The sequence below is a fragment of the Hipposideros armiger genome, unplaced genomic scaffold, assembly GCF_001890085.2.
Source record: "Hipposideros armiger isolate ML-2016 unplaced genomic scaffold, ASM189008v1 scaffold_922, whole genome shotgun sequence".
In the NCBI taxonomy this organism is placed as follows: Eukaryota; Metazoa; Chordata; class Mammalia; order Chiroptera; family Hipposideridae; genus Hipposideros; species Hipposideros armiger.
Window position 1 is genome coordinate 128,349 of NW_017732272.1, and position 16,256 is coordinate 144,604.

Here is a 16,256-nt window from a genome sequence, read left to right on the forward strand (position 1 = left end):
CAGAATTAGTGTGTGTGTGTGTGTGTGTGTAATTACACAAAAGTATATATATATATATAAAACTTTATATATATACATATACATAATAATTTCACTGCACCTTTAATCTCAATTCAAAACAATATAAAACATTCAGATATTTCAGGGAACCCACTTTCTGTTTTGTTTTCTCAGCATCTTTTAGGACAATGACTTCTCAGGAAAAAAAAGTCATGTTATTGTTTTTGCAATATTTGAAATGTAGCTTTTTAATAAAGGTTTACACAGATCTTAGTGTGACTTACTTTGACACAACACCTAACACATAATTCATTAATTCCATTTTTTACTCCTTAAAAAAAGAAAATTAATTAATTTTCCAGTAATATTAGAATCTTCAGGCCTGTTAAGGGCTCTTTCACATAGGGTTTTCAAAACAGATTGGCGTTGCGAATATTTCAACTTAAACTTTTGTAAGTTAGTTTTACTTGGAATTCTTAAGAGGAAATATGTTTACAAAGCAATCAAATTTGTTTATTTGTGGCATATGTATTTTTCATATAATAAAATTGAAAACAAAAACCTCTGGTTTTATTACTGATGTCAGGGAAGTTGACTTTAATACAATGGAATTACAGATCAATAACACAGATGTTTATTATTTTCAGCCCTAAGTTTGAAACCTTCAGTTCCGCTTGTGAACGGGTGGTGCTCTCTGGTGGTTGTGTGAGGTGATAAAGAAAGAACGTGCTACTATGTGATTGGGAGATGGACAAATCTGAGCAAACGATCAAGTGCAAAGCTCCCGTGCTGCTCTCCCTGCAAACACCTCCCTTCCCCTGATTGAATGCCTTCACTAAATACTACCTTCTCATTCAGTCTTTTGCCAAACACTAGTGGATTCTGGTGGCTGAAGTCTTTGGGTTTCCATTTCAGATTTGCTACTTGCCAGAGGTTTGGGAGCTAGTTGCCAAAACTTTAAACCACTTTATCTCAGCATATAAAGTTAGTGATTCCAGAGTTCTATTTCTCTTTTTAGTTGGGGATAAAGGAAACATTTTAGAGAGATAGAAAAGTTCTAGGCTAGGTTTGCTAATGGTTGCACACATCTGTATATTTGCCAAAATTTAACCAGTCATATCATACAATAGGTGAATTTCATGGTATGTAAATTAGACCTCACTAAAGCTAAAGAAAAAAAAATTTCTACCCTGCCTTATGAATATGGGGCTTTCTTTTCAAATACCAGAAAAGGTCTTGGAAAATATGGTTTGTTTCCTAAATTTTCCTCAAATTTTTATTTTATACTTAGAATGTCTTTAGAGTGCCAAAAATTGCCAGTATTTTTTCTTCAAATTGCATAGTTATATTATTGGCTAATTTATAGTCAATGTTGTTTTAAGACCAGAAAATACTTTAACTGCTAGGTAATTGCAAACTATTATATTAAATTGAATATCATTATATTAGGGAGTGTAATTGAAAATTTACATATTTAGGCTAGAAATAAGCAACTCTAAAAAGGGTACAATTTCCATTCCTCTGACTTCTGGGATTATCAGGAGAAATTTTTAAAAGAACAAATATAATATTAAATTCAATATGTGGTGGGTGGTTGAGAAATGATGTGTTATCTAGGTCATGAGAGAAAAACATTTCCTCTGAGGTTTTCACCATAGATAAAACTGTGAACCCTTGTATGTACCCTGGGTGGACAAGTTGAGGGCAAATTAATAGTCCGAGGACAAAGCTCTGATTAGCATCAGATTTATTATATTGTTATTGCATATCATACTTTAAAAACATACATACACATACACATACATTCACTCACATTGAAAATGCAAGACGAAGAAAGATACATGACATTGAATGTGCAGTGGGAGAAAATGAATTCAATCCAAACATCCCAACTTAAATCTAAAGGTATGGAATTTAGTACTTTTTTTTCAAGTGTATGGATTAATATGGTTATGTATTTAATATGGGTTAATATTAACATGGATATTAATGTGGGTAGTAATTTCCAATATTCTGCTTTTTTCTGTTTTGTAACTGTTTTTCATTTTTTCAGTGCTTCTCTTTCTTTGTCTTGTCTCTATATCTCTTTCTCTTTCTGTGTCTCTCTCTTATTTATCAGTGTGGGACTAACAGTTATTTGTTTTTAAGGTAATATTTGGTCTCTTATAATTTCTTAAATATATTCTCAGGAAATATATACATTCAATTCAAATTAATAATTAAAAAATGAATATTTGGTGTCAGTCATACACCTCCTTATTATTAATAAAATATAGCATTTAATACCAATTCTTAACTCATTTTGTCAAAAACTTTAAAATATGTGACCTACTAGGTGAAAAATTTTGTTTTGGAAAATAGAGTTATTAACCTGAAAGATTACAAAATACAGTGGCTCCCCTGTGCAAACTTTTTGCACACTTGTTTGTAGATGTCATTTGGAAATCAAAATGTGTTTTGGGGAAGAAAAGGAGCTCAGTAAGCTACAAATAATAAATTTGTAATTTCTAGTTATTTAAGTAGTATATGCTAATATTCATCCTCTACTAATGTATCCTTCGCCAATATTTAGTAAAAGTTGCTAAAATTTGGTAAAGCTTGGGGTGACTAAAACATTGCATTTGAATCTAATTGACAATTTAAGCCTTGTTATTATACACAGAATTTTCCTCTGTTAATGTATATTTTTTAATGTATACCTTTGTACTAATAATAAGAAATTATATTTTTGCCCTATATAAAAAGTTTCAGAGTCACTATAAAAATAGTGAAGCAGGATTTTGGTGTGTGTGTGTGTGTGTGTGTGTGTGTGTGTGTGTGTGTGTGTGTGTGCTGGGATCGTGATCTCGCAGCACCGAAGGATGGAGACACGGACCAGAGAGGTAAAGTTTGTAGCAGAGGACAGTTTATTAGAGCAGAAAGTAACAGCACTCAAAATGAGAGGGGGTCCCGACTGGGGTGCCCACAGCTAAGTGCAAAGTTTCTGTTTTTAAACCATTTTTTGTATCCCTGGGGATAAGGACTGGCTGGTGCCTTTTGGGGCCAGGCCTATACTTTGAAGATATGCATTCTACCTGGGGATTCCTGACTTTGTGTTATAGGCCTGAGTTTGTCACTCTGGCGGGCCCTGTAACTTAAACCTATCGGTCACTAATAAAATTATTTCCCTGTCTCTGTTATGGTTTCCCCCCTAATTCCTTCTACCTTGGCAATTTCCCTGACTGCCTATAATTTTCCTATCTCAATAGTCTCACTGATAATATAATTACTTAAAACAGATTAAAATGTTTATGCATTTTTGTTTTGTCTTTAGTATATTTTCATTCTAATGGCCTTGCACAGTCCAATTGTTTTAAAATCACTTGAACTAATTCCTTTCTGTACAGTTAAGTCACTAACTTAACACCCGGTTAGGGTCCCTTACTTCCTATTCCATTTTATTGTTAGGGACCACTTTAAAATTTTTTGTTTATCCTATTTTATAATTATGCATAGGTAAATATGCAATTATAATTATACACAATATGTATTATACAATATAATTATAATTATTTTTATTTATTTATTTATTTATTTATTTATTTATTTTTAAAGATTTTTATTGGGGAATTGGAGGATGGGAACAGTGCTGGGGAATTGGGGGAAGGGGAACAGACAAGTTACTGTCGTTTTGTTCTTCAGTCTAGTGGAGGACGTTGCTTCACTGGCCCAAGTTGGCACCATCGTTGCGCTCTTCCCGGGCGAGGCAGATCAGTTGCTGGCTTCTGGAGAGCCGCTCAGAGCTGCTGCTGGTTACATACAGCAGCCCACGGCAACCCACTGCCACAGGGGCTGCAGCCTACGTCGTTGCTGTCGACTCAGGGCAGCCCAGCTCCAGGTTGAGCTGTTGTTCAGCATCTTAGCTGTGGAGGACAGTGTCACTGGCCCTCATATGTGGGATCTGAACCAGGGCCCTCTGGCGTCCCAAGCCAGTTCTTAACCATCGCGCCACTCGGCCGGCCCATAATTATTTTATAATAATGTAAAACATTTACATACTTTCAAAGTCAAACTTACGTGACAAGGTACTTCCAGATATCTCCAGCGCCCACAAATTCAGCTCTCATCCTGTCCCTTTCACCCTATTTAACTACTTTATTCAACTAGTTTCCCTTTTGATGGACGTTTATGATGTTTGTACTCTTTTTCTATTATATTCCTATTAGAAATAGTGTTGTAATGCCTTGCACATATGTCTTTTCATATTTTGCCAATATGTCACCAGGACAGATTTCTAGGAGAGAGATTGCTGGATGATAATGTAAATGCCTATATAATTTTGCTAGTTTTTTCCAAATATCCCTCCATAGGATTATACCATTTCATATTTCTGTCTTTTTAAATGTTTACTTGGCTAGTTCCTAACGTGTTCTGATAATCTTTTGTTTGATTTGTGATAATAAACAAATAACTTTTTTTCATGTACATTAAGTTCTTAGAACTTATTGGTTATCATTCATTACTAATGTATCAAAGTATTAAAAAAACCTGGGAAATGCAGTGTATTCATTAACTGAATTCTGATAAATCTTATTTTACTATATTTGTCAATATTATGATAAGAGAAAAGCTGTGTATTATTTCTCTGCAATACTGTTCTATACAGCTTGACAGAGTTTCACAACTTCAAATGTAGTTTCTCTATTTCCACAGTTTTAAAGGGAATTTGGAATATGAAGTCAGTATTAATAATTAAATTTATTGACTGAACAATAGGGAAATAACAGTTATGGGGAGTGATTTCTTATCAATTATCATGATGCACTTGCAAAAATTACCTTTGATGAGGACATAAACTATTATGCAAAATATGGATGTTATATATTTAGTATAAACTAATTACTCATACAATTCTATAAACTAGTGTCTACCAATGTAATTTGTCTTAATGAAGTTGAGAAACATAACATATATACTTGAGGCACTGGATGAGACTATTTGCTTTCTGTCTAATGATATCAGTTTGTTGATTAATAACCATCACTGAGTGCACACTCTTATCCTCAATCTAACAGTGTTGATATATGAAAAATAAAACAGTTGTCACTCTAAAAGAGTTAACCATCTAATGAGAAGCTGAAATACCATTATTACATGAATTAGGAAAGGTTTTAAGGCTTTTTTTTTAGATTAAAATAGCAGGTTCCAGGAATCATATTTAGTTTTGATTCATATTACATCCTTAGTAAATGAAATAGGTGAAATGACTTGTGAATATTAAAGCAAATGATTAATTAGAAAGTGTTTATTCATTACTTATATATCTGGAAGTGTATATGCCCACATTCCTGAGTATCTGTGTATGTGTGTCTATGTGCATGTGTGTCTGGAAAATTATTAGGTGTATATATTAAAATCCTTTTTTCCCACTGGTTAACTATGTCAAATATTAGCAGTTACTTTAATATTTAATATAACTTGTATCATAGCTTCTGACCATCAGAGTATTATCATTATTAAATAATATAAATATGCATTTTTCTATTTACTTAAGTTTTATGCTTTTGAGTGCCTAATATCTTTGAATTTAAAACTAATATCATATACAATTCTATTATTGCAATTTCTATCACTTCTTGAAAACATATTTTTCTAAACTAATTCATATGATTAATCTCTCAGATTCTTCTGTGATGTTGCGCTGGTATAAAATCTTGTTGGGAATATCTGGAACAGTAAATGGTATTCTGGTTTTGACTTTGATCTCCCTGAGTCTGTTGGGTAAGTTAAAAGTTCTTTAATAAATAAATATATGAAAAATGTTTACTTTTTTCTTATGACTCTTCATATTCATTCATTCTTCCTTATATAGAAAGCAGTATGTTACACTTCATAATACTGTATTTAATATGTAGTAAAAACAAGTATCTTGTCCTCAGGTGACGTACAGGCTGATAGGAGGAAAGTGTGTGTGTGTCTGTGTGTGTGTGTGTGTGTGTGTGTGTGTGTGTGTGTGTGTGTTTGAGATGAGATGTGTATTTGGAAACCATATTTTTTATTTGTCAGATGCTTGTGAATAGAATTCCATAATTTTTCTTTAAAAATTTTATACATTTTATCTAAGATTGTATTTAATTTACTCCTGGTTTTGTCCGACAAACATTTACTGAGCAACTACTATACCTCAAACATTACTACAAATTTCCAAAGTTAAAAAAAAAGGAATGTCATGTTGAGGAATGTCATATTCTAGTAGAAAATACAGATTTTAGATAAATACATGTGGTAAAATAGCCTAAACACAGTGTCATAAGTTTCAGTCAAACATCAAGAAAGCATGGAAAAAGATGTGTGCTCCCTAGAGCAGGAACTTTGCTTGATATACTACTGTATCACCAGTTCTTAGGACAAAGCCTGGCACAGAATGGACCCTAAACAAATATGCAATCTATAAATGAATTGTGTAATATTTGACATTATTTTTCATTAGACATGACAATAAAAAAAGAAATTTCCAGTTATCCCTTCAGTTATTTCTTGTTTCAATCATCAGAATCTATCTAAAGAATTTGCCTCTGAGACATTGCACACAGATAATATTTACCCAACCTTAAAATAATCCTGTTTTCAAGTTTCTCAAGGAGTGTTGCTAAAATGCCAAAAAGGACATAATTCAAATGTCAGCCAACATGGTGATATGGGAAACCGGAAAATGAATAGTGAGGCACGAGGAAATATAAGTAAAAAAGATGTGGACCACTGTGTTTCAAGAGCTACAGGTATTTCTTAAGGATTTGACCTATATTTGTTTCAATTTTTTGGACCTTCTAAGTTTGAAAATCTTATTGAATATGTATGCAATAGATTAAATTAACCAATGAAGTTTTTTTTTAAAGAACTTTTATTAGGCAATTGGGGGAGGGGAACAGCATTGGGGAATCAGGGAAGAGGAACAGACAAGTTGCTGTCCTTTTATTCTTCAGTCTAGTTGTGGAGGACGTTGCTTCACTGGCCCATGTTGGCATTGTGATCATTGCACTCTTCCTGGCAGATCAGTCGCCGGCCTATGGACGGCTGCTCATGGCAGCTCTTGGCAGCCCACACCGGCTGACAGCTGCTCACGCTGGCTGCCAGCCACACACGGTAGCTTATGGCAGCCCACTGCAGCAGGGGCTGCAACCTATGCCATCAACTCATGGCAGCCCAGCTCCAGGTCGAGCTGTTGTTCACCATCTTAGCTGTAGAGGGCAGTGTCACTGGCCCTCATGTGGGATCTGAACCGGGGCCCTGCTGTTCAGAGCTGGTGTCCTGAGCCAGCTCTTAACCAATGTGCCACTCGACCGGCCCCCAATGAAGATTTTATATAAGTCAGCTTTTCACTCTGAACTTTTCATATATTCTTTTATTTATTTATTTATTTATTTATTTATTTATTTATTTATTGCAGGAGGAAGAGATCTATAAAACAGAACATAAAAAATAAGTTTTCCTCCCCCCAAAAAATTTAAAGTCAAATTGAGACATTTAAATATGAAAACTCAATTATGATAATAAGGCAGCATGTAAAATAACCATTTTTTTGTTTGATTTTTACTTACTTATCCTTTTTGGAAATACAAACTAGATGAAAGTAATTTTATCTAACAAATTATCCATTATGATTTTAAATTTAGAATTTCCAGTCATACAAAATTTTGGGAAACTATCTCTTCTACTTTCAATTTTTTTTTTTTTAGTTTAACTTTTTAACACTTAACTCTTTGAGCCTTGGACATTTATTTTATAGTATGATATGTGAGGAAGATGCAGATTAATTTATTTTAAAATTATTTATCAAAGGATTTTTCTCTAATCCCCTAGTTTGTGTTGTTCCTTTTATCACATATGAAAATGTCATATATATTATGGTTTACTCTTTTCTTTTTAATTATCTGTTTTATATGTACAAGTCCTAAACCAATTAAAAATTATAATTTTACCACTTATTTTACACTTTGACTACCTAATTTCTCATTATGTTGGGTATTATATGGAACCTTTTTAGGGGTAAGGGAGCTTTGGTAGATAAACATGGAATCATATAACCACTATTAAACATTCATTAAAGTCAACCTAAATACTGTAAATTAAATTATAAGATGGTGACTTCCTATTATTTTTTTCTTCCTTTTTAATTGAGATAATATTCACAAATATATAGTTAAATATTTAAAATCAAATAATTCAATGGTGTTAGGATATTCAAATGTACAACCACCATATCTATCTAGTTCCAAAACATTTCATCACCCCCTCCAAAAAAGAAATCCCACGCCCAGTAAGCAATTACTTCCCACCCCCTCTTCCTCCAGCCCTTAGCAATCACTAATAAGCTTTTTGTCTCTATGGATTTACTTCTTCTGGATTTTCATATGATGGAATCATTCAATATTTGACCTTTTGTGTCTTGCTTCTTTTATTAATACTTAGCATAACGTCCTGAAGTTTATCCATGTTGTATCATATATCAGCACTTTATTTCTTTTTATTATTGAGTAATATTCCATTATATGTATGTGTATATACTACAATTTGTTTAAGGTGGCAATACTAACCAATGTGGTCCACAGATTCAAAGAAATCCCTGTGAAAATTCTAATGGTTTTTTTATTTGCAAAAATGGGTGAGGTGATCCTAAAATTCATATGGAATTTGAAGGGATCTTGAATAAGAAAACCAGTCTTGAAGAAGAAGAAAAAATGGAAAGATTCTCATTTTCCAGTGTCCAAAGTTACTATAATCTACAGTAATCAAAACAGTGTGGCCTTAGTATAGATCAATGAAATTGAATTGAGGATCAAGAATTATGCCCATACACCTATGGTCAAATGATTTTAGACAAAGGTGTGAAAACCATTCAATGTAGAAAGAACAATCTTTTGAACAAATGGGTTGGGTTAACTGGATAGTCGCATGCAAAAAATGAACTTGAACACTTAGCTCATACATTATAGAAAAATCAATTCAAAATGGATCAAAGACTTAAATGTAAAAACTAAACTATATAATTGTTACAAGAAAAAATAGATGTAAATCTTCATAACCTTTGATTAGATAATGATTTCAAATATTATATTAAAAGCACAAGTGACAAAATAAAAAATAAATAAAATAAATATCATCAAAAGTAAAAACATTTGTTCATCAAGGGACATTATCAAGAAATTGAAAAGACAACACACCAAATAGGAAAACATATTTGCAAATCATATATCAAATAGATCTGTAGTATCCAGAATACATAAAGAACTCATAACTCCAAAACAAACTAAAAAAACCCTTAAAGAACTCTATTAAAAATTGGGCAAAAGACAAAAAAATACATTTTTTCAAAGAAATTATACAAAATATATACTAATGACCCATAAGCGCATGTAAAGGTGCTTAAAATGATTAGTTATTAAGGAAAAAGGAAATTAAAACCACAATGGGAAACCATTTCGCACCCACTAGGATAGCTATAATCAAACAAAAGTAGCAAGTGTTGTTGACGATGTGGAGAAACTGCTCATACATTGCGGATAGAAAAGTAAAATGGTGCGGCACTGTGGGAAACAATCAGGCAGTTCCTCAACAAGTTAAATATAGAATTATCATATCACACAAAAGAAGTTATACACCCCAGAAAAGAAAAACATGCCTACACAAAAATTCATACATGAATGTTTATAGCTGGAGTAGTCATACTAGCCCAAAATGGCCCAAATATCCATCAGTTGATAAATGGGTAAACAAATGTGGTACACCACCACGCAATGGAATATCATACTGCCATAAAATGGAACGAAGTGGTGGATGAACCTTGAAAATTTTATGCTAAGTGAAAAAGCCAGACACAAAAAGCTACATGTTATATGATCCTTTTATATGAAATGTCCATCATAGTCAAATCTGTAGAGACAGAAAACAGATTAGTGGTTGCCAAGGCTAGGAGTAGAGGGAATGGGTAGAGGCTGCTTAATGTTTATGAGGTTTCATTTTTGGGTGATGAAAATATTTTGGAATTGGGTAGTAGTTGTGTTTGCACAACATTGTGGATGTGCTAAAACCTATAGCATTTGCTTTTTAAATGATTAAATGGTGAATTTTGTGTTACATAAATTTTATTCCAGTTAAAAAAAGGAGATTGTAATAGCCACAAGTTTGAATAGTTATATTGGCTTGCACATATATTTTTATACATACTTCACTTTCTCTCGTTATTATGCCAAAAGTCTCAGATATTTTAAATTTGAGAATACCTCAATTTAATTTTAACTGAAGAAAAATCAAGAGACTTGATGAACTTGCAATTATAGAGAGGTTTAAAAAATTAATATCACTATTATTTAATATGAAAAGGAAGATATTAAAATAGATTTACATACAAAACAAAGATAGATATTCTAATACTTTATATGGATAAATTCTAAGCAAATGGTCTAGATACTATTTTCTCTAATCTCTCAAATAACATTAACGCAATATATATTTTAATGGGTTCATGTTATACTAGTAATTATATATTTAGTAACTATATGGTAATTTAGTTATTATATTTAGCAATTATATTTAGTAATTAGATCATGCAGGAAAAAGATTCCTTATAACTAGGTTTAGCTTTATCTTACTAAATTAATTTTCTTAAGTCCTAGGAATTATTACTTGTATTTTGGACACCTTGTGAGTCTGAACACTTTGTGATGAGTTATTTTATCATAGCTCCACTCTTATTCATATAACACATAAATATTCTCACTGTCGATTTTCAGAGATACATATATAATTTAATTTTTCTTTGTTTTCCCCATTTACCTATAGGATTGTGCCCATCAGAATGGCTCAAATATCAAGAAAAGTGTTATTGGTTCTCTAATGAGTTGAAAAGTTGGAGTGACAGTTATGGGTATTGTTTGGAAAGAAAATCTCACCTACTAATCATTCAGGACCAACTTGAAATGGCAAGTGATTTAGTATCATAGTTATGGCATTAGCCTCATTACAATGGTTAAAAATAGCTTTCCTCAAATTTTTTCCCACCCTTTCATTAAATTATCATTCATCTTGATTACTGAGTTTTTGGCGCCCTCTTAAATTTGTGCTCGAAGCCACTGACTCACTTGACTCATGCTAATCCTGGTCTGAATATTTGTATTGAATTTGCAAGTAGTGTCTGTGTATGTATATAATATATAACATTTATATAATGTGTGTGAAAATTAGATATGAATTACCGGTAATTAGCATAAGAATCCTCATGCAGAGTGCAGAGTCCAACAAAATTTTGGTCTTAGTATGTTTGAATTATTAAAATATTATGTTTCTTTATTACCCACTTTTTAGACTTTTATACAGAAAAATCTAAAACGATCAAACTACGTGTGGATTGGGCTTAACTTTACCTCGCAGAAGAGCACATGGACCTGGGTGGATGGTTCTCCATTAGATTCACAGATGTGAGTCTTTCCAAAAAGATAATTTGATTTATTGTTTATTGTGAAACTTATCTTCATAAAGCATCTCTAAGTCCACCAAAATCCACTCTGACATAGTTCTTGATACTGAAGAATTTGAAAGGATGGAAAATAATTTAATGTTCACTGGAGTAATGATAGATATTTTGGTTTGGTTTTCAAAGGAAAAGAATGGTTGTACATTTATTATTTAAAAACTACTCATAATTTAAATGGAAAGGTGGACTGAACCAATGTACTTCTCTGTTGTCAAAGTTCTCAATGTTTACTTTAGCCACTTTTAGTAACTGAAAAAAATGCAATTTTTTTGTATTGTTTGATTATCGTAACAGTAAAAGGCAAATGAGAAATGTAAGACAGAACAAAATAATCCAAAATTCTCTCATCAATTGCATGAGATGATTGAAGATTTAAAAACTTTCATCAACATTTTTGTGTGCTTATATTAATTTTATAATAAAATACTTAATTAGAAATACAAATAGTAAAATTAGTATGTTGGTAGGCAGAAGAATGGTCCCAAAGATGTCCATATCTTAATCCCCAAATCCTGTGAATTTGCATGGCAATAAAAGACTTCAAGGGTGTGATTAAATTAATAAACTTGAGATAGTAACATTATGCTAGGTTACCCAAGTGGGCCCAGTGTAATTACTAATCCTTACAAAAGGAAGAAAGTAGAGCCAGTGTCCACGAAGGGGTTGTAAAGATAGACAGGGGTCCAATTGATATAACCATGGCCCAAGGAGTGGACAGCCTCTAGAAGCTGCGAAAGGCAATGAATAGGTTTTTTCCCATAGTGCCTGCAGAAGACAGCTCTGCAGACACTTGATTTTACTCCCATAAAACCAGTTTTGAACTGTAAGATAACAAATTTGTGTTGTGTTAAGCCAGTAAGTTTGTGGTACTTCATTACAGCAGTGGTAAGGAACTAATACACTAGAGTAACCAATTAATGATACTGTTGTTTTATTTTCCCTTCACCCTTATCTCATCATTAAATATTATTTATTTTCTATGTCACTGCACTAAATTAATCAATGTAAGGAAGTCAACTGAAGCCCTTATTTGCAATGGAAAGTAAAATTGAGGATGTGTGTCATCTAAGGGTAGAGTTGTAACAGTGAACATTACCTGACAGACTACTTATGAAGGTGCTAATTTAGGCTTTTTTCCTCATGCCAAATCCACTCAACACCAACTATAAGATTGAGTTTTAAATTTAGACCATGCCTAGGGATTTTTGTGCAAAATATGTTCAATATAAAATTCAAATAAAAACTTGGACACAGTGTGGTTTCCAGTGTGATAATATAGTACTTATTTGCCCTTTATTAATTTGGAGGTTTTGATGATCATGTGCATCTTGTCGATGATTCTTTCTTAAACTTTTTCCTCAGTTTAAATAAATTCCTAACAGAACAAATCACTAATACTACAGTATTTGGTAGATGATTTTATTATTGTATTTATCATATTGCTTTATGGATAAAAAATACAATAAACAGACTATTTAGGGCTTACATGGGTCAGTTTGTATACTGAATTCTTTACAAACATCAATTCATTTAACTTCATAATATCATTAGGTAAATATTATTATCATCATTGTACAATTTGATATGAGAAGCCAAGAAATGTTAAATGAGCTGTCCATGTGACTTAATCTTATTTTTTAATATAAGGGACTACATGGAACAATGCAAAGGATACTAGAACAGGAATATGAGCACACATTTATTCCTTGCTCTGTCATTTGCACACAGACACTGTGAGAACTCTCTGCCAATCACAGACAGTAATACTAAGTTATAGAGGTACTTTAATATTTAGTGAGTCAAGGTATTTAAAAATGCCTTGAGGGCAGTCCGAGTGGCGTGTTGGTTAGGAGTTGGCTTGGGACACCAGCTCTGAGCAGCAGGGCCCCAGTTCGGATCCCACATGAGGGCCAGTGACACTGCACCCTCTACAGCTAAGATGGTGAACAACAGCTCGACATGGAGCTGGGCTGCCGTGAGTTGCTGGCAACAGCGTAGGCTGCCATGGGCTGGCTGGCAGTGGGCGTGAGCTTTCGTAAGCTGCCATGAGCCGCTGTGAGCGGCTGTCCAATGGCCGGTGAGCAGCTGTCTTACCCAGGAAGAGCACAATGATAATACCAACATGAGCCAGTGAAACGATGTCCTCCACACTAGACTGAAGAACAAAAGGACAGCAACCGGTCTGTTCCCCTTCCTCGATTCCCCAATGCTGTTCCCCTCTCCCAATTCACCAAAAAAATCTTTAAAAAAAAAGAAAATGCCTCGAAATTTTGAATTATCTTTTAATAAGTGAGGGTGTTAGCTGCAAATACAAATGGATGTCTTAAGCAACAATGATTAACAATGTGTTTATCCTCTTTTCCGCAGATTCTTCATAAAAGGACCAACTACAGAAAACAGCTGTGGTGCCATCAAGGAAAAGAAAATTTACTCTGAAGCTTGCAGCAGTGTTTTCAAATGGATTTGTCAATATTAGAATTAAAAAAAAATTGATAGTGGAATAATCAATGATAAAGGTTTTTGCCTGTTAAGCTCTAATATTAATCTTCAGGAATAAGAATTTAAAACTGCAAGTAAACACCAAAATATCTTCTCCATTTTCCCTCTATCATCTACATTGGTCCTAGCTTCAGAGTAACCACGTTAACAATTTAAAGTATACCTTTTTGGCTGGCCGAGTGGCTCAGTTGATTAAGAGTGCAAGCTCTGAGCAACAGGGTCACCAGTTTGATTCCCACATGGGCCGGTGAGCTGCGCCCTAGCTGAGTTGTTGCTGGGCTGGTGAGAACGCGTGCTTTTAGCAGCAAGGTTGTCGGTTTGACACCCATGTGGGATAGTAGGCTGCGCCCCCCCCACAACTAAGGTTGAAGAAGGCACCTTGAGCTAAACAGCCGCAAGCTGCTGACAGGTGGCCAGATGGCTCAGTGCAACAAGGTTACTGGTTCGACCCACCGCATGGGATGGTGGACTACACCCGCCCGCCCCCCAACTAGATTGAAATCAGCAACTGGACTTAGAGCTGAGCTTGTGCCCTCCACAACTAGGATTGAAGGACAACAACTTGACTTGGAGCTGATGGGTCCTGGAAAAACACAATGTTCCCTTCCCCAATTCCCCAACACTGTTCCCTTCCCCAATTCCCCAATAAAAATCTTTCAAAAAATAAAAAAATAAAAAATAAAATAAAATATACCTTTTTGATTTTTTATGTGATAATATAATCTAGTGTAAGCCCATGAATTTATTTTCAGGATTTTTATTCATTTTTTTATTTATAATAAGTATTATTAAATCCTGCCTGCTTTTTTTTTTAAACATTATTTTATATATATATATATTTTTTAATTGGGGAATTTGGGGAGAGGAACAGCGCTGGGGAATTGGGGAAGGAGAACAGACAAGTTTCTGTTGTTTTTGTTCTTCAGTCTAGTTGTGGAGGATGTTGCTTCACAGGCCCAAGTTGGCACCATCATTGCGCTCTTCCCCGGGCGAGGCAGATCAGTCACCGGCTTCTGGATGGCTGTTCACAGCGGCTGCTGGCCGCTCATGCTGGCTGCTGGCTACACACGGTAGACCATGGCAACTCACTGTAGCAGCCTACACTGTCACCGGCGACTCACGGCAGCCCAGCTCCAGGTTGAGCTGTTGTTCAGCATCTTAGCTGTGGAGGGCAGTGTTATTGGCCCTCATATGTGGGATCTGAACCGGGGCTCTCTGGCGTCCCAATCCAGCTCTTAACCATTGTGCCACTCAGCTGGCCCAAATCCTACCTGCTTTTGCCGGAGAAAAACTTATATGTGAAATCTAGAGAACGGAATAAATAAACAAACAAAACAGAAATAGACTGATAGTTACAGAGAAAAAAACAGTAGCTAGATGGGAGGGAGTTTGGGGGGATGGGGATAAAGATGAAAGGATTAAGTAGTACAAACTGATAGTTACAAAATGGTCATGGGATGTGAAATACATTATGGGGAATATAGTCAATATTATAAAAAATATGTATAGTGTCAGATGGGTACTATATTTATTGAGGGGATCACCTCATAAATTATATAAATACCTAACCACTACACTATACACCTGAAACTAATATAAAATAATCAGTGTCAACTATAATTTAAAAAAAATATAGTCACAGAATATAAAGTACAGCATAGGGAATATAGTCAATAGTATTGTAATAGCTATGCATGGTATTACATACCAATGAACATTGGGTAGTGGAGTTATTGGAGTAGTAGAGTTATTGGAGTTACCACTTTGTGAGGTATGTAAATGTCTAATCACTATGTTGTTTTGTGCACCTGAAAGAAATAATAAAAAATGGTGGAAAAAATTACGTCTGCTTTTCTGTATTTTGCTTTTTAAAATTATTAACAATATCCTATGAAAACTTTGTAAATTCTGAGTTGCATTATAAAGTAGATTTATACATTCTTGACTCCTTTATTGATGAGCATTAACTGTTTCCAGGAGTTTGCTACTTAAACTATGCTGTAACAAATTTCTAAATATCTTCTTCAATAATAGTACTTTTATTTCTATGATATAAACTTTAAAACTGGAAATTCCGGGTAAAAAGTGTGAAATATGTTGTTTATTTTAGATTTTATAAAAATTTTATCTAAATTTAGAAACTATCACAAACTTTTAAGAAGATTATGGGTACAGAAAAAAGAAATTAACCTTTCTCCTGGGCCTCTTAAGAATTTGTTGCTAAATTAATGTATTTCATTATGAAATT

General features: G+C 33.7%; 1 protein-coding gene across 3 annotated transcripts in view; it reads left to right on the forward strand.

The window, feature by feature from the left end:
* Nucleotides 1-14,419, forward strand: part of KLRF1 (killer cell lectin like receptor F1) — a 59,429-nt gene extending 45,010 nt beyond the window's left edge. The window contains exons 1-6 of one of the 3 annotated variants that reach the window (XM_019630543.1): nt 1,712-1,905; nt 5,662-5,760; nt 6,612-6,758; nt 10,819-10,958; nt 11,341-11,453; nt 13,877-14,419. In XM_019630543.1, the coding sequence (XP_019486088.1) occupies nt 1,821-1,905; nt 5,662-5,760; nt 6,612-6,758; nt 10,819-10,958; nt 11,341-11,453; nt 13,877-13,985 (693 nt within the window). In that variant the 5' untranslated portion in view covers nt 1,712-1,820 and the 3' untranslated portion in view covers nt 13,986-14,419. Of the gene's footprint in view, nt 1-1,711; nt 1,906-5,661; nt 5,761-6,611; nt 6,759-10,818; nt 10,959-11,340; nt 11,454-13,876 lie in introns of those variants that run through there. The other 2 variants (XM_019630544.1, XM_019630545.1) reach the window with 2 other exon arrangements.
* Nucleotides 14,420-16,256: the final 1,837 nt, after the last annotated feature.